The sequence below is a fragment of the Sander vitreus genome, chromosome 4, assembly GCF_031162955.1.
Source record: "Sander vitreus isolate 19-12246 chromosome 4, sanVit1, whole genome shotgun sequence".
NCBI classification, from domain to species: Eukaryota; Metazoa; Chordata; class Actinopteri; order Perciformes; family Percidae; genus Sander; species Sander vitreus.
This window is the reverse complement of record NC_135858.1, coordinates 19,479,936-19,499,714: the sequence shown is the minus strand read 5'-3', so window position 1 is coordinate 19,499,714 and position 19,779 is coordinate 19,479,936. Positions and strand designations below refer to the sequence as shown.

The 19,779-nt window shown below is 40.7% G+C and overlaps 1 protein-coding gene across 1 annotated transcript in view; it reads left to right on the top strand.

Annotated features, from left to right (window-relative positions):
* Positions 1 to 1,037: 1,037 nt before the first annotated feature.
* Positions 1,038 to 19,779, top strand: part of kif5ab (kinesin family member 5A, b) — a 62,360-nt gene continuing 43,618 nt past the window's right edge. Inside the window, 2 exon segments of the mRNA XM_078248892.1 lie at positions 1,038 to 1,496; positions 18,773 to 18,860. Of these exon segments, the coding sequence (XP_078105018.1) occupies positions 1,368 to 1,496; positions 18,773 to 18,860 (217 nt within the window). The 5' untranslated portion in view covers positions 1,038 to 1,367.

The following is a 19,779-nucleotide window of genomic DNA, read 5'->3' as shown; positions in this document are numbered from 1 at the left end:
TCTGTTTCCTATGTCACATACTATAAAAACATGTTATAAGCTAAATAGGAAATATATGTTTATGATTCATTATCACAGTAGGCTATTACAAGCAAAATGGCACAGTTCAGGGATTGGCTTTTCATATCACATATAAAGAAAAGTCTTATAATTACCACCTTAATTATCACCTGTCACACTCATTATTTCACATCTGGCTACTAAATATATAGTATAAAGTGGCACCCTTGGTGTCAACCAACTACATGATTGGCCTAGATGACTAAGCTTCATCTGTAGGCCCGATCTACAGCAAAAGACTCACAGCCGCTTATGGGTTTGTCATCCAGTGCACAATGGCAAATAACATGTAGGCTACTAGACAGAGATGGTATAAATCAATACAATTGAGTAGCACTTTGGGAAATGTAGGCCTATCCAACGTTTTTGGGGCTTGACCACATGGGACTAGCCTGGGAAAACCCTGACGAGTTACAACTGAGAAGGGTCTGGTGTCAACTAGGCTACATAGGGACTCAAAGTCAGGATATTTTAGCTGCTTCAACTTCGACCATTCTTTATTGTAATCTGACTCTCTCTCAAGTCTTCCAACTTGATGGAAGCACAGTGCTAGGCTACATCAATGAAGTAAGCTCTGGCCAAAAATGACTACTCAGCTTGTCATGCAAACCAGGATTGCCATGACGACCAGTCTGGTGCAGACCTAGAAAAAAAGAGATGCTCTCCTCAAAAACAACTGGGTACAGAGAATGTAGCACCATTTTTGTGCAAATTGCTCCACCTGAATGGTTAAAAGTGAAAGTGAACTTTTCTGTCGAGGCCACTGTAGTTGCGGTTGCGTGAATAAGAGGGAGAGTTGGAGCTCCTCTCCCTGCTCCTTGGTCCCTCTGCTCAGTGGTGCTGATGAGAAAGGATTTGAGTCGCTACTTTAACACGCCCCGCCCCCAGTGAGAGAGCAGGGATGACAGTGATGCAAGCGTATCCAGACGCTGCCGACCGGACCAGTTTGGAATATACTCCCCATTTACAACTCTCTATCTGTTCTCCACCGCTCAACTGCACCCGAGTTTGGTTAGAGAGCATTTAATACAAGAAACTCTCTCAAACAGGTTGTTTTTTTTGCTTTTGATTTACATTTCTTTAATGAATTAGAATATAGGCTAGTCTCTCCCAAAACTCGTAGTTGACCATTCTTCCAAATGCTTCGCCTGCCAGTCTCGCTTTGCCTGTGGGTTTAGCCGGTGGTTTCAGCCTGCGTCCAGGTGGTTTACGGGAAAAGGTTGCACAGGGAGTATTTTATCTTTAATTTAGATAAGGACATTTTTATCTTTTGGAAGCACGTCCACTATTTTTTCTCTCTCCCCACAATGGCTGATGCTAACGCAGAATGCAATATCAAGGTTTTGTGTCGATTTCGTCCTCTGAACAAGTCCGAAATTATCCGCGGAGATAAGTTCATCCCAATATTTCAAGGAGAAGACACTGTCATTCTCGGGGTAAGTTATCTCTAACGATCTTCCTTTTTGTCACCTTTCCATGCAGTCGGTGTACGCTACCGCTAGGGCTTACACTTTTCATCTCGCACCCACATCTGATAGCTGCTGGCCAGGCTTAAAGGCTTCTGACAGGGATCAAACTAAGTATAGTCCCTATTAATATTCTGATCAGCATGTTGCATCATTAGGTGTGCGTTGCTGCCATTAAAGAGCAATAAGGTAGGCTAAGCCTTGCAGAAAAATGCAAATTGATGAATAGCCTCTCATGTCTTCAGATGATTTTCCAAAATCATCCATTTCTTGTTGAAATTAAGCCCAAGACCAATACACTTCACAAGAATGAGGTTTGCCAGCGTTGTGAAGAAGTTAAAAACTCATCATTTTCTGAAAATCCATCTCGACCCCACCTCTGTGATCCCACACTGCTTTATTTGCTTCTTATGTGGTATTGACCTGCTGGATTTTGGTTTTCGGTCTCAGAAGATCATGCAGGATTGATTTATTGATTGTTTTTTTTATTATTATTATGTATACTGCAGTTAGCCTTAAATGCATAGGTGCTGCAAATCTAACAGGAGTCATAATTATGCTCTGTAGGTTGTCCTGTCCAGTGAATGTATTTGAATAGCAGCTGATTATTACTGTCACTGCTTTCAAGCAGCACATGGAAATGAACCAAGCTATGTAACATTTGTGCATATATACCAGAGGCTGACGTTTACAGTGGGAGATTAAGAATGCTCTAAATGCAAATGGTCCCGTTGTTTAGATGTTAAGCACATCTGGGCCAAGGCTAACACACACACACACACACACACACACACACACACACACACACACACACACACACACACACAGAAAGAGAGAGAGACAGATCCACACACATGTGGCCTGAGGGTTTACTTCAAGTGATGATGAAGACAGCATCCCTATCCCTATAGGCTTACTCTGTTGTCACACACACACACACACACACACACACACACACACACATTGAAATGCAAGAAAGCATCGTTAAGGTAGATATCCCTGCAACACTATCATGTTGGTTGTTGTAGCAGCAGGATGACTTCCTCAAGCAAATTGAATGCTCATTATCACATTATTCCGATGCTATTTGGGAATGGCAGGTTGTCATTATAACAGCTTGAAATCATTCCTTCCTGCGTCAATCTTGGTAACTGTATTTACCTAAATGTATTCAGGGTGTGTTTGAAGGCAGCAGAAGAATTAAAAATGAATTCACTTGTCCTTTCTTGTAGATTATGGGGTTATGTTAACCATCTCAGTATCTTGAATCGCTGTCTTTAAATGATTTATTTGATGTCAGTTCTTCTGTTACATTCAGGCTGTAGTGTGTTCATCAGAGGAATTGCATACTTCAAATTTAGTCTGCAAATGAGGACAGTTGGAAACAGTTTGTGCAGAAATGAAGTGAAATTATGTTACCCAATTAAGAGAACTGTGATCTGTCATTACAAGAAGAAAACATGCACACTGCCAAGACTTCTGCATGGCATCAGGAGCCTTCAAAACTGATAATGTCTGGAAACAGACGATTGACTACAGATGACTACAATCACAAAAGCATGCACACAGTTTCCATCTTTCTGAATGTAATTGCTTTGGAGGCGTGCGGAATGCGAAGAGTTTTTAGGTATGCAAATGTATTCAAAATGTGTATTTTCCTTGTGTTGCATCTCTCTTGTAGCTCTGGAATACTTTTAGGTTGTAAAAAAAGAATATATATATATATATGTATATACATGCCTTCTGAGAGTTATAATGCTGCGACCATCAGATTGGATCTGATTTTATGATATCAGGCTGGCTGGCATGCTGCAGGAACCCTGTAGCGACAACTAAGCACTCCCATTCTAAAAGTTGATAAAAGGAATTGGCATCTGGGCTGCGCTGATGGCCCCACATTTGTCTGTTTGAGGAAGGCTCATTCCAGAACTTGTTAACTGACAAGGCAATGATTTGAGGTGCTGAGTGATGGCTCAGTTGCTATGGTAGGCAGGTGGGGACTTGGAGATATTAAAGCTCGGGGGAGGATGGTGTGTTGGTGTGCTCTACATTAATGAAGGAACGTGTCCGGGGTCTCAAAACATTTGGGGACCGAGTGAAGTTGAATGTAACTTGAACTCAGACTTGCACTTGAACTTGATACATCAATTTGCATCCTTTTGAGCATCACCCTGAATGCTGATATATGTATCTGTCAAGCATCTGATCAAATATTAAACGGAAATCCATCTTATTAGGCTTCAAGTTAATGCGTCTGAGTCCGAACAGCAGCGGACCAAACCAATCAGCTTCCAGTGAGGAGCTACTGGCAGCTTCAGGCGTGGTTTAGGTGTGTGTCTGTTTTCCAAACAGTTTTCAATAACAGCTTCTCAGATGGTTCTGGCATGTCAGGTTATCCATAGGGTTGTAGCAGCAAAATCCCTGAGTGTATAAAAGCATTTTATAGCTTTTTTATAACTTTTCAATTGTAAGATAAATATTGTGTTATTTCTCCTTTCATGAATTACATAATCATGCTTTTAAGCAAGAATTGATTTCAGCTGCTAAGTCCAATGTGTCTCCACCAACTCCCATGGGAAATATCTGGCTCTTTAGCTGCTAAATGCTCCACTATGTTCATGTCTGTCTGCTGTTTTCTGTTCGGCAAGTAACCCACAGTGACTTTATAAATGAAAACAGCTGCTTTTTGTAGCTGTAATCAATGTTGATGAGATTGGTAAAACTGAAACAGACCGTAAAAACTAAAACATTGAGCTGAACTATGCTAAAATGCTCCATAGAACTGAGGGAAACTAGAGAGTCCGGTAATAGTGGTTAATGAGTAACCCCTGTCACATTACACAGTCATTTGATTCATTGCTAATATAGAAATTTGATTAGTGTAGCTTTAAACTCAAGCTGATTACCCAGGCACGTGAGTACTAAGAAACGTGAGTAGTAAGAACTCGACTCGTCGACCGTCTAGATGCAACTCAGACGTCACCTCAGTGACACTTAAGACTTGACTTCAACTTCCAATTTTGTGACTTTACTGCCATAACGTAAGCTGTCCTATTCTGCATCCACTTGACATCATTTCAATCAGGAAATACCTCAATTTGAGTGAACAATTATTTATTGATCTGTGCACAATAAAATGATGAATGAGAAAAGTTTTTGGCGATTAGACCCCATCGTGAGGTCATCATATTTCAAAGGGGTTCGAGAAGCCATGAGTATTGTAGGATACCCCTGATGGAGTCTAGACACTGGTGGTGGTGATGGTGATGAATGAAGAGGATGCTGAGATCTGGATGAATGAGAAGAGAGAGCGAGCTCTGGTGAGCTCTGACCTGGGCATTGGAAATTATGAGCTGGAGGTGAATGGGGAGGAGGACGATTCACGCTGAAATGAGAGCTGACAGCAACACAGAGGAGAACATTTATATATTGACAGCAATGATGTGATTGGCTGATAGAGATTGTGGCTAAATCTGGTTGGTTTTACTAAAAGACGAAACACCCCTAATCAGCTGATAGGGGGAGAGGGAGAGTGAGGTGGATAAGAATGAGTGAGTAACATTAGAAAGGATTCATGGCTAAACCTATGCTAAGCTCCATTAGTGAGGAATCAGTGCTGTTTTTCGGAAGTACGGAGCAGCATTGCAACAGTAGTGCAACAAGCACAAACACAAGAGTATTGAGACTCATTCAGCCCTGAAACCAGTAATACAGTAAATGCTGGATCATAAAAGAATCTCATTACGTTTGTAGAATAGGTAAAACTTTTTGCTACACATCCTGAAGTTAGGCAGTCAGACAGGTTTCTGAGCAGTTCCTTGAAGCACATTGCAACACAATTTTCCCCACGAGTCATTTGAATGTCACATCCCCTACCTGTGCGACACGACAGTTGATGTGTTGATTATTGTTAGTTTTTTTCTAGTGTCTTTTTTCATCTCACATGCCACCTGTGGAGCCCCGCAGTGCTCAGTGGCCGTGTGACAGTAATAACCATACTCAGCCTGTACTGCCCTAAAGGCTCGGCCTTTGTGTTTGCTCCACAGTGGAGTGACACAGCTGTCTCTAGTATTTCACTGTCTAGAATAATGCGGCGTCACAGGGGCCAGATTGTCCCTCCTAATCTTCTGGCAGGCGTAAAAGACAGCCACAATGAATCATGCTTTGGATTCAGTTCTATGAATAGTTAAATAATCACAGCCGCCTCCGAGGCAGCAAGATATGGAATTTTTTTCTCTTGCTCAGAGACAGTGACATATATATTTAGATATAACATGCTAGTGCCATATGAGTTGTACACAGGCTGGACTAAAGCTGCATTGTATACATATATGCATCATACCAGTGGCAGTGTACAGTATATAATAATAAGATTTACAGTCTATATGAAATAATAACTGCCATTTCAGACCGGTGCTATTCACTCCGTGATTGTTCACATCATTTCCGTTCCGTTTGTCCAACAATAAAATAATTTTATGGTTCATTTAGCTGATGTTGTTGTAAACCCTTGTGAATATTTTTAGCTGCATGCTTGGGTTGAGGTTAACGCAAGAGGGTAATGTTGTATGACATAACTTGTTAACACAGATCACTAGATCCCTTTCTATATCTAACTATTTTTAACGAGCAAGAGGAAATGCTTAACAATAGATTTTACTCTGAAGTGCCTCTTCAACTACTGTATAGGTTGTTGTCTGAAACTGTGAGTCCCTTTTATCATGGGTCATCACTTTACAAGATTACAGCTACAGTTTTAATGAGTCTGCATTCTGGAGCATGGCCAGACTGTTTTTTAGTTTTGGACCAAAAAAACAAACAAACAAAAAAACAGAAAAAGTCTCCTTCCTCTTCATGTTTGTTACCCAAACTGTCAGCCATCATCCTGTCAGACTCAACCTCGCTGTGAGAGCGTGTGCATGTATGTATATGCTGAGTTATAGCACTTATTTTATCAAAGTCCCCAACCTCTACACGGTCCTCCCTGTCATTGTCATACGCAGCCATTTGATTTTTCATTATTATTTCTTTGTTGTTGGCCATGACAGATATCAAGGATTTAGTGAAGTAAGTCCCTCCACACGTGCGAGTCCAATTGAAATGAGCACATTAAAGAACTATTGCTTCTCTATTTTCTGCACATCATTTATAATTCTATGGATCCCTGGCTGATGTTCCCTTGTGTGCTTACAAGTCTACTATAGAAACTCCAGGGGTTTAAAGGCTGCTGTATTAACAGCTGGGAAATACACCTTGTTTACGTGTTATGGAAGAATAGAGGGTAAGAACTGTCAAAAGGTTCACAGAGATGGAGAATATTCTCCACTAAGGCTCACCATTTTAATTTTGGGCTTTACTCTTTCCCACAAGGAGGCATTTATTTTCTCCTGAAAGCTTTTTCTAAGATTTTTGAAAACGAATTAGGATTATATGGTGTGCTACTGTTGCAGAAAATAGGCATGTAATATCATTAAAATTAACCGATTATTCATGATATAGCCACTCTAATATGTCTGTTCTAATGGAGCTGCGGCTCTTTTACTGTCTTGCTCGGCTGAGAGCGGATTCTCTTTTCTATCCCTTTCTTGATAAGACACCAAGATGGGAAAACAGTTGCTGTGGAATCAAACTGTTGACAGTGCATCTCGGACGCACAGTAAAGTCATCTACCTGCCTTGTACCTTTTGTTATTTATTGTTTCATTGGAGCTGTTTTCTCCATAGGATATTTCTTTGCAATGGCTTTAACTGTCTGTAAACCAAACAGAGTCAGAAATGGAGGTCCAAAGGGCTGCCCTCATCCCCACCCTGTATACTTTAGTGCTCTAATTCTATCACTGCAGTGCAGACACCCTATCCAATTAGGCAGTGTAATGGGATTGCTGTAGGGTCAAGATCTGCACTCAATTCTCCCGCTGGATGCTGCGTTCAGAGCAGCTACCACTTAGGATCAGACCTCATCTTCTCCCTCCTCTTTTCCTTTCTCTCTTTCTCAATACACACTTCTTAACTGTATTCTTTACAGTCTAGCTGTGTTTCATGGTGTAATGATTCTGCGGCTCATTTTCTTTCCTGCAGCAGTTTTGGGAAGATGCGAGAGAAGAAGCTCAGCCTCGTCTGTCATCTCATTAAGCTAGGTAGAGAGGCTTCCAGTAGATTTTAATGGTGTCAAGGGGAAAGCTCCTGTCAGTCAGGAGTTTACTTTGGTGAGGTTATTTATTTCACTCCAGCCAGCCCAGAGATATGAGCATCCACAAAATTAGAAACACACTCGCTAAGATTAATTTTGCTGTATTTCAAGAGAAAAATAAATATTCTAATCACCACTACTTTATGGCTACCTTGTACTATTTTGAACTGTAGAGTGTCTAATCTTTCTTCCCACAACCTATATCAATGAGGGCTGCCAGCTCTCCCTCTCATCTTTTCCTTAATATTATCATTATACTGACACCAATTTAGTCAGCAGCCACACTCAACAGCATATTAGCTGCCAGTTCTTTCACATCATCTGTATTTTTACTCAGCCTGCACACATGCCAGGGTTAGATAAGCTTGTGCCAGTTCGTCAACACATTTCCGGCCCATTTCTCTCCCTTTATGACAGAAGTGGGCTGTGACTACCAGCCTTTTAGCTCCGGGGAGCGTTAATGGGGCATCCTCTCCTGATTAGCCACGGCCCTGCCCAGGATGCTGCCTGGTCTCCATGTCTGCCCTCGGCATCAGTGGGCAGCACATGGTAAACCGGCTGCACATGCTCACACACGTGTGTGCACTGCCAAGACCCCCAAGGCATTTGGTGCTATATAAGCCTAGTAGTAGGACAGAAAGGAAATACCAAGGAGGCGAGAGGAGCATATCCCTGCTCTCTGCATGCCCAGGTTCTCTGTTTCCTTCAGTTAATCACAGTTCAGTTTATAGATCTGACACTAGAGGACTCTGGTCTCTACCCTGGGTCACTGTTTTCTTCCTTTCTCAGGGAAGCCATGCTTTCAACACATTTTCCTTTACTGTTTTTGATCTAGGTAAATCTAATTAAGTATTTTATTCACACCACATTACATAACAGAGACTTGGAAAATATTGGCAAACATACATTTTAGGCTTATTTTAATCTTTGCATGGCTCTGAATTGGTCCCAGCCCAGACCTTTAAAAACACTTCTCCCGGCTACAAATACCATGAAGCTGACTCTTTGTGGCTCCCAGTAGGTACACCGGTAATCACATACATCTTTTTTTTTCTCTTTTACGAGTGTCTAATTAAATCCATTTTATGCACACTTCTAATACCATTCGCTTTTTTTAATTTCTGGAGGCCTTTTTTTATCCAAATTACCTCGCTTTAACTGTGTTGTTGATTTTTACAGCAAATTTAAGTCATTGCTTGCTACTACTTCATGGATTGCTTCATTTTCCACTCAGCTATTCCCTGTACTTCAATTGCCAGCGAACACAGGTTAATATTGTGCTTATGTCTCTTATTTCTAGGACTTCTTCCATTATTATTCATTCTCTGCCATGCATGTGGTCATTAACAGGGCTCATACGAATGGTGCAACGCGGCTCGATGGCATATGTGGAATACTGCATGTGTCTTACTCTGGCAGTTGTGCTTTTGAGGATCAGCCACAGAAGGCTTTGGATTCAGACTTAATTGGAACTGTGTACAAGGACCACACAAAATCTCTATTTCAATTTGGCACAGAGCTAGGAATGTCTGCATTATAAGTTGGCGGCATTATTATTTCATTGGGGCATCACTTCTCGCCTAAATTCAGTCAATACAGTTGGCTCACAGGTTTATGTACTAATTGAATTACTGGTATAGAGGAATCAATGGCTCCGTTAAGAGCTTTCTTTCTTAACATGGCTTCACTCTCAAGAAGAGAGGAGCATTATTGCAAGTTTTTGTTAAATTGTTATTCCCTCTCACACATGGTACATTGGCCCCTCTTTTTAACAAGAAAACATTAAGATAAAATTATACTTGTGATAAACTGAAATGCTGTCTATTCTCACAGTAAGTGTTGATTCGATTATTTTACACATTCAGAGCTATATTAGCACTTAGGCACAATGCTATTTTAAGGTAAGCTTGCAACCGGAAAAACAAGATTTTCTCCTTTTTTTCTTATTAAATGCTAAATGTGTTTGGCTTTTTCTCCCGTTGTGCCAAAGCAGCACAGACAGAGACAAAGCTGCTGTCAGGAGTAATCTCGTACCTTTTGTGAATTAATTTTGACTCGATTTACTTATACACAGGTTGAGCTAAATGCATGTGGCTGTTGGCTGAAATAAGGTAGAGTAATCCACAAGACCTCAGATCTTTCCTTTGACATCAAACATTTTCAGACTGAGTCAAGTTGTGATCGAAGCTCTTCGCTCCAGGCTGAGGTTGCTGGTCCAAATTGATGTTAAACAACTCGTTTCTTTCTCAAGGTTAATTTCTATTTTGTATATGATTTCTATAAATCTATAACGTAAATAACTGGAAGGCATGTGATGGCTGGAGTCCCAATCGAACTTGACATTGCAGGCGAGCGCAGGAACAGTCAAAGTGTCACTTCAATGATAAGGTGTCTTCGTCATCTCTGACAAGTGTTTTCCTCTCTTCTTGCCCTTTTCTTCACCCTCCCTCTCTTTCAATCTATTTTATTATCTCAGTCTCTGCAGTTTCTGCATTGGCAGAACTGGGTATAATATTCAGTGTGCTTTGCTGGTAGAGGTTCTTCTGGGCTCTACTATGTGTGCCTTAGCCCTTTTCACTGCAAAAGACAGTAGGGCTGTATTATTTTAAGTTTTGGGATCCTAGTGGAGCATAACAACGACATAATACTTGATTTTCAATGCAGATACCAAAATGATACTTTAATCCATATGTTACTTTGAGAAGTAAGAAATGTCTTGTTGAAATGTTTTTTTTTTCTCATTTAACAATATTAGCCAGAGTTCTTAAACCTTACATTTTTTTTAAACATAAGCTGGTGTGTATACATTTTGTCCAAGTAAAACTGTCAAGTTGATGACATAATCTCACCAAAGTCCATTTAGGAGATGCTTTTGGTCTTTGCACATGATCTTCATCAGCAGATGGAATTGGCTCAGATATCGTGTAATTGTAAATTTTCAAATTGCCATTTTTCTTTGCACTTTAAAGGAATACTTTGTGTCACATCCTGCCCTGCCTGCCTCATGATTACGGAAGCTTTTGTACCTTCATTTGGTCAATAAATTCAATGGCTATTCCCCCGGAGAATGAGCACACAAACTTGCTTGTCTGGCTCTTAACAACAGAGGATCGCTGACATGCGTTAAAGGGCACAGTGCACCATTAGTATACGTTAGCTGGCTTGCTATTTCTTGTGTTGTTGCACTGGCTTGATGTTTGTCTGTGTTAGCAAAGTTGTCACCTCGCTAGTTTTTGATCATAAGTAATACAATCATAAGAAATGCACGGGTACAGCTGTCCATATTTACGACCGAGACGTGTCACCTTTTTCAGCCCTTCTGAGTTTGCAGGTATGAATGTTACATAATGTTGCTTTAATGGACAGCCGCTGAATGGAGGTGAGATTGTTTTGTCAACTGTTTTTTCAAAGGTCAAGAATCAACTTTGAAACTCAACTGTCAACATTTGGATTTAAATCAGGAACTACCTGATCCAAAAGAAGTAAACAAGATTTCAGTACTTACAGTACAGTACTTACTGATACTTTCTGTGATGCGGGCACATTGTGGTATGTACCAAAGACATTGCAGCATAATATTCATTCCTAACAGACAGGTAGGTCGAGTTGCGGTGGGACTTCTGGAGTGAGTGTGTCATTTTCCAGACACACTCAGAATCAAATAAAGGAATACACATCAGCAAGTTTATTGCTGTCTTCTCTGACTCTATATTTTCTGCAAATGTCTGGCTGGCATCTTAGTTCATCTGTCGTGGTTTACATTCTAACAATCAGTCACTCTGTCTTTCTCTGTCTCTCTCTCCTCAACTGGATGTTCTCAGAATCTCTTTGTTTCCCACTCCACTAATGTCTATAGGGAGGTTGATATTGCTCCTACTTTCTGGTCTGAAACTCGGTGAACATAGCCCAATCTTCCCTTCCCTCTGTTCTCCACTCCTCTGTCTCCTGTTTCCCTCACTCATCCGGATAATTTATGCAGCATATTTCACTTTGATGGGGGACTAATTGCTCCACTTTAATGTGTGGATCTTTAATAAACAACTTGACGCAGGGAACTAAGTGAAATTATTACCAGAGTGTTAACAATGTAATGCTGGGTGGTAAACTTTGGTTCCCTAAGCTAGCGATTAAGTAAAACAGCTATTTAAACAATGCTATGATAACTACAAGATAGCTGCAAGACAACTCAAAAGTGATAGTTCCACTATTGCATCTCAGCATTCAGTCGACAGTGAGAGCCACTTTGCTCTTGAGGCACTGTGCCAGTTGATTCTGCTTAGACTTGTCAGCAGTGTGAATTAGGAAATACAGTTATGTTTGGTAATATTGTGTGACTGGAGCGTTTGCAGTTGCAAGGAGTTTTCTATTGTCGAAAGAATCGCTAATTATGCTGTTATCTGGGGCTTGAAGCCTGATTAGCTTGACGGATGGAGCAGACATTGGCAGCATGAACTCCTCTCTCCTGTCAGTCTCTCTGTGCTTGCATGTGCATTTATCTGTGTGAGGAGAGAGACGAGCAGTTGATGAGTTTGTGAGGTTGGGGGCAGAGCTTGGCGATATGGATTTTTTTGACCAAATACATCAATGCCGATATTGCCGCGATATTGTTGGGTTGACTATTGGTGCTTTTACAAAATATTAACACAATGAGAGTTTTGATAAATAATCAACAATAATGTGGATACAATGACTTAGTGGGTAAAGGCAAATGATAAAACAGCTAGTAAGTCTGATAAGTTAAAAAGTACATCACTTACTGTTATGCAGCCTTTAAAACCAGGAAAAGACAACACTTGTGTCACGATATTACGATATCCAAAATTTAAGACGATATCTAGCATCATGTGTCTATGTCGATATAATATCGATATATTGACCAGCCCTAGTTGGGGGGAGACTGACACACACACACACACACACACACACACACACACACACACACACACACACACACACACACACACACACACACACACACACACACACACACACGTAGTCTGATAAGGGAAAATAGGACCCCTCCTGCTTTTCTCCTCTACACTCAGTCAAGCTCACACACCAACACCAAACCACTGTAAAGGACCCATGGAGCAGAAAGTGAGCAGCCGCCTGCCTTTCTGCCTTCCTGACTTTGCAGCCCACCAATGTGTAGGAGGAGGAGGGACACATGTCTAATCTTCTTATTATCCCTTTCAGCTCTGCCTTTGAAATATTTCTCCTGGATAGTGGTAGAGATGCTGTGGTGTGAAACTAGATGGAGAAGAAAAATGTGAATGAATGAATGAAACCTCCCTAAATGGGATCAAAATGTGCCGTTGAAAAGTATTGTTCCCTTGCAGCAAGCTTTGGCAGTCACCAAATATTCACCAGATGCAGGGGGAGTTGTTTTGTGTGTTAGCCTTTTTGTGTGGCTATTGTTACCTTCAAGACTCTCCTCAATAGAGGCATGAAGGCAGTGGTAAATTGTTCAAACACTTAAAATGAGCTATGTTTACATTTTCCTGACAAGCAACCTTTTGTTAGCCTGGCTCCACCCTCCTACGTACTTCGGCTCAATTGTAATTTTCCTTCAGTACTCCGTCTGGGTTTGCAGTATATTCTTCGGCAGTTTTCTCCGGCCAAATATTTGACGGTCCAATCAGCAAACAGAGGGAGTGGCTGAGAACGATGACGTTGAGGTTGTGACGTGCGCTAGTTTGAGTTGTAGTTCTGTAATGGCGGCGGAGAAAGACGCGGTCCATTGTGGCAACGCTGCCAAATATCCAGAAGTTAAAGCCTGAGCAAGAACAATCTTTGCTGAGTTTTGTTGGTGGCCATGATGTTGTGGCCCTCCTCCCCACGGGGTTCAGGAACAGTCTGATTTTCCAGCTCGCTCCGTTAGTGGTGAAAGAGTTGGCTAAGGCGAACGCTAGCGATGCTAAGCCGATAGTTGTTGTCGTCTCCCCTCTTGTTAGCATGGTCCTACCAGACAGTACGTGGGAGGGCGGAGCAAGGCTACCAGAGTGGCTCTGGGCAGATCCAATAGTTTTAAACTTCAACAGAGTACCCGCCTTCAAGGAAGTTAACACTTGTCAATGGAAAGTGGCCCGACTCTCTGTACAAATGAAATGTACGAAATAATTTCCCCCTGGGATTACTAAAGTATTTCTGATTCTGATTCTGATTCTGACTAGTACATTCATGGCAAGTTATTTTTTGCATACAGACATACAGTCATGTGAAACAATTAGGACACCCATACCTAGAGATTGGCATGGGGTACTTTCCATAAAATCATCTCTCAATGCAAATCAAACCAGCTATTAGGCTAACTGAAATAAAACCATGCCAATCTCTAGGTATGGTGAAGGGTATGTGATGATGTGGGGCTATTTTAATTCCAAAGGCCAAAGGAACTTGATCAGGATGCATAGTATCCTGGATCCATGAAATAACTGGCCTTTAAAAATAAAAATCTGTCTGCCTCTATGGGAATTTAACGTAGGGGTTTTACTATTTTAAGGAAGAACATTTATTTATTTACGATACATTATTCATTCACAAAGAAAATTGGTGTCCTTAAAGGTCAGATTTTTCCTCATTTTTTTAATTAAGGCATTAAGATCAATTTCCAAAAGATGATTTTTTTATTCCTCTTTTTAGTCAACTTTAGTATGGGTGTCCTAATTTTTTCACATGACTGTATGTGCAACATTTAGATGTGTCTGTACGCTGTATTTGTGATGTATGTGTCTGTTGCGACCCTTGCCAAGCCCTCTGGTTAGAGAGAGGCCTCTTTGGTCCCAAAGGTATTAACCCTGTGTACCAGAAGGCCTCCATCTAAATTCAACAGCTCCTGTTGAAACCCTTCCTCCCTCTCCTTTTTCTTTTACTGCCTCTTGTTAACTAATTTTCTTGCCTTCAGTCAATTGCCTCTCTTGTTCTTATGTGTTCTCCACCTCCCCCTGCTGTCATTGTTGATCTTGGTTGTATTTCACGCTCTTTATCTCTCATTTTGTTGCTGTCTATACTGAATATACAGTATGTCTTGAATTTTCTACTCACTGATTATTTTCTCCTTGTATTGGTTCTGTTCATCTCAGTCTTTTATTTCGGCTATTCTTTACCCACTGCTAATGGTTCTCACAGTTTCTGTTGATTATTGCAGTTTTTAATTCTGTCTGTTTGTCTGTCTCTCTCTCTCTCTCTCTCTCTCTCTCTCTCTCTCTGCCTGCAAACCACTACCTCTTTGTCTCCTAGCAGACAGCAGCAAATTGTAGGCTGGACAGGGCATGTGGGTGTTTGACATCACACACAAAGCTGAGGGCAATGCACAATGTCTGCACACACACACACACACACACACACACACACACACACACACACACACACACACACACACACACTTCTTTTGCTTCCCATTCCTGCTTTATCGGCGTGTATGCTCATAATTGAAAAGACATCTGTTAAATTATACAAACAAACAAGTAAGTGTTTCTATAGCTGTCCGAACGACAGGCAGAGAGATGGACGCTCAGATAGAGATCTTACAGAATGTTTAGTACATTTATGCTATTATCATATTTCTGCAGCAGAAAGATTAGTGTTGTAACAGTGGAGCCAGCGGAACAAATGATTGGCAAAGGGCTGTTTTTCTTCCAGCTTATATAACTGACTCATTTTATTCACCTCAATGCAGACCACATCATGATTTCTCCCTCCCTGCCTGTCTTTGGTGTGGTTTACATCTGTGAACTGTGCAGCATGACAAATGGCTCATTGGAAAAAGACATTATGACCAGCTGTCTATAAGAGTATATATAATTTAATCTTTTTCAATCAGATGAAAATGCATGTGCTACATTGAAACGTTGAACTAATACATTTCATCAATTGGTATAATAAGTCAACTAAAATCATGTATAGCCCTATGAGCCAAAACAGCTGGTAAAAACCAGAGTGAAAACCAACCAGCATCTGACTATTTGACATATGTTTTATAATATAAAATGACATAGAAATGTGTAATGTTTGAAAAAACAATTTACAGTATGGGACTACAAAACAGAGTTGTGACTCCACTCCGGCAAGCGAGAGCTAACTGGTAAAGCTAATTTACCCCCACTTTTCTACTTGTTTGGTAATTTAAAAATAAATTATGAAGTTTCAACATCTAAGTAATTGAGTTTGTTTTACCACATAAATAAGGCAGTGACTGAATCTTATAATAACAGAGGCAGATAAACGAACCCTGCTAACTAACTAGCCTAGCTTAGCAGAGTAGCAGTTAACTAACTCCAGTTGAATTAATGTGATTTGGTGTGGTTAAGATACATTTAAATCAACTATTTAAATCTATAGATTCATTTACTATACTACTGACAGGCTGACAAAACACATTTTGTTTGTGAACATTGAATTCTGTTATGAAGATTGACTAAAAAAACCTTCAAATTCTTTTTTCCCCCTGGTTGAGTTGTTACTGCTCTGTGTAAAATATTGACTCGACTTGAATAAAAGAGTTTTCATTCATTCATCATCACTTCCCATAATTCATTATTGACCATATGAACAATAACATCTTTACTATGACAAATTTGTAGTCCCTACAATAGAGTTAAAATAGTGTTAAAATTGAATGTGACTAGAAAACCAACATAATATGTGCTTGTGAACTAAAAAAGGAACATGGTGTTTTGTGGGTTAAACTACAAAATAATCCATCGTTGAAAGCCTGTAACAGAAGTTATTATTCAAGTCACTGATATATTTGTGTGCACTGGGATTTTGTGTCAAGCTTGTTGTTGAATGTGTCATTAAAAAAGGCTGAGAAGCCGCAGGGCCCCATATATAATACTCGGAGGTGCAGGGGATTATTGGTGTTTTTTATCCCAGACCGCTTTAGAGCATCCTCCCAAGTTGTATGGTTTTGAGTAAAGGGCAGAAAAATGTCATTTTCCTTATAGTAGATTATGTAACAGTAAAAAATGACATGCGCAGGATGCAACGTGTGTGGCAGCATGTTGGAGCAGCTCTCACTTTCTTCCTCTTTTTTCCATGTCTAAATTTTTTAATCCCTAATTTTTTTCTTCTTAATGTTTTTCCCTGTAGGATCAATAAAGTTTATTTTATCTAAATAATAATAGCAATAACTAGAAGGGTACTCAGAGTGTGCAGAGCTCGGCCAAGGCCATGCCCTATCTCGCAATGTTAACGGAAGTAAAAGAAATAATTTGTGTATCCGCCCCGTAATTTAGATCCCCTCCAAAATTGAATGGGTTCTTCCTAGGCTCATGCTACAGCCTTCGTCCAATTTTCATGAACATTGGGCAATTAGCTTTTCTGTAATCCTGCTGACAAACAAACAGACAAACTGAACTTTGGCGGAGGTAATAATGTGTTTCCCCCATAGGACCATTATCCTTTCCCTCCTTGTACATGGGCATGAATAGAACAAGACTCATGGAGCTTGTATAGATTTAATAACTTCTCATTACAACCCTGTCGACAATAAGGATAGAATACAAAGCTGTCCATTATACAGGCCATCCACATTACATAAGAGACCTTTATTGCCAGTCATACGATGAAGTACCCTTTGAGAAGTCTGCAGCCTTTCTGCAGGCTTAAAAGAGACATAGCTGAGTCACTTGAGTCTCACTGAGTCAAGACCAAAGATGACTCCCATCACTAGTTGCATTAGGTCCCCCACACTTTTAAGAAGTCTTACTTGAAATGATGCAATTTGCTGCAATGCACATTCCGATAATTAAATAAATAAATCGGGATGTCCGGCTGGTTATGTGGCTGGAAACCTTTGTTGCATGTCATTAACTGATCTCATCTGATTACATCATGTTTTTTCTGTCTGTTTTTACTGTCAAACCACTTAAACAAAGACAAAACAAAATACCATTAAAATAGAAAGTAAAGAGTTAAATACAGGTCACTAACTTGCATGGAAAAGTTTAGAAAGCTTGTAGAAATGTTACACCATTAAAGCCAGCATACCAAACAGTTTACATTTCACTATAATTGTACCTTGTACGATTTCATGTGACAAATAAAAATTGATTGATTGAGTTTAAACCATCAATGCTCAAAATGTTAGTTGTGCAACGTAAAAAATGTGACAGTTAGACAGCCTCTCTTAGCTGCTTCTCACAGTGGGTGTCTGCAGGGTTTGTGGGTGGTCCACCCACTTTTACAGTTACACACAGCAATGGTTCATGGTTCAGTGTCTTGCTCAAGGACACTTTGACATGGAACTGCAGGGCCAGGGATTGAACCACCAACCGTCTGATCGGTAGGCAATCGCTCTACATCCACAGCCACGATCTTGTGGATGTTAGTCAGCTGGTTGGCTGACTTGTTTGGTTCTTCACTGTCTGACAGCCCTGTTTCAGTATTAAAAAAACCTTCCTTCTCTTTGTGGTTTTTTTTGATCTTGTGCTGCCTCTTTCCCATACTGTCACTGGTTTAAGGTCATCTGCTTCCTTGTGCCCTCTCTGCATTTCCACTCCTCTGCTCTACTCCTCCACTCCATTCCTCCTCTCCACTGCATCACTTTACTCCCCTAGTCCTTGAACGCTACCTCTAATGGCTTCACTTAAGATGCGATGTCTTTCTCTGTCTCTCCTGGGATCCCACAGCCTTTTGCTCAAAGCTTCATGCTGCACTGCGCTCATTCAAAACACCCACTGGCTCTGAATAGCGCAAAATACACACAAATAAAATCAGACACAAACACAGGATGCATTCCACTCAAAAGAGACAGATAGGCCTCTTAATGTGATCGATGCGCTGCTATTCAGGCCTAATACAAACAGATGGACACAGTGTCCTTAAAGCATGTGCACTGTGTGTAAAGGAAATATTGATGTGGCACTTTTTGCGGTGGCAATATGGCTTTACATAATGTTTTAGTGATAAACATGTGTAGTCTCCCTCTCTCACACACACACTCTTGTGTTCTGCTTCACAAACTTCCCAGAGCGGATTTTAACAGGGAGTCACAGGGGAGGATGAGGTGTTGACAGTAATCTAAAGCAACTCTCTGTTTGTGTTGGCTTTCACAGGGGAAGTCGTACGTGTTTGACCAGGTGTTCCCCACTAACACCACGCAGATACAGGTCTACAACACCTGTGCCAAGCAGATTGTCAAAGGTGAGTCACGTAAACAAATAGCTTGCCCTTTTTTCTTTCACAATGCATGAGATGAATGAGGAAGCCAATACACCTTGACTCACAATATCGTTGGGTTCTCCTTATCAGCTTTGTCCGTTACCTCTCTATTCACTGACTCCTGACAAGCAGTGAGAAAACCAATTTTTATGACATGGTGTGGTCACACGATTTACAGGTATGAGCATCCACATGCCCAGATTAACAAGTTGCATGCTTATCACAGCACGGCGGGACTAGTTTATCCAGAAGTCCCTAGATCAAACGAAACCAGATGAGAGTTGAATCTTCTTTCCTTTACCCCTCCCCCAGTCTGCCTCTTTTTTCCGCCTGTTTCGGTCTCATTTCTGTGCCACCTTTAAAGCGAGTGTGGAACTCGATTGAACTAGCTCTAGATGGAGCAGGAAAAAGAGATTGATTTGATGGGCGAGATTACTTACAGAGTGTGAGATTACCAAGTAGGCAGAGGAAAGACAAAATAAAGAAGAGAGATGTATCACAGTGCAGGGTTGGAAAAATTCAAGGTTAGGGATTTAGAAAAATGAAGAAATGAGATGAAAAGTGAGATTTAAAATGTGTCAGGGGAAAAGGGTAACAGAAACGGAAAGCAAGGCCAGAGAAAGCTGGTTTGGGAGATGTCCATGTTTACACTTTCTCTCTTTTCTGTTTTTTTTTGTCAGTTTCTCTCTGTTTTTCTGCTTCTTTCTTTGCCCTTTTCTGTTTTTCTCTTCCACTCATGCTGTCTTTCCTCTCTTTCTCTTCTCTTCTGTTTCACTTTGTGGTGGTCTCTGTTGCTTAGCTATCTTATCTCTGGCTGGCCATATTTACGTTCAGAGACAGAGTTTTTATTCTTTGTTCTATTATTTGTCACACTCTGTTTCGGTCACACGATGACCAGCAG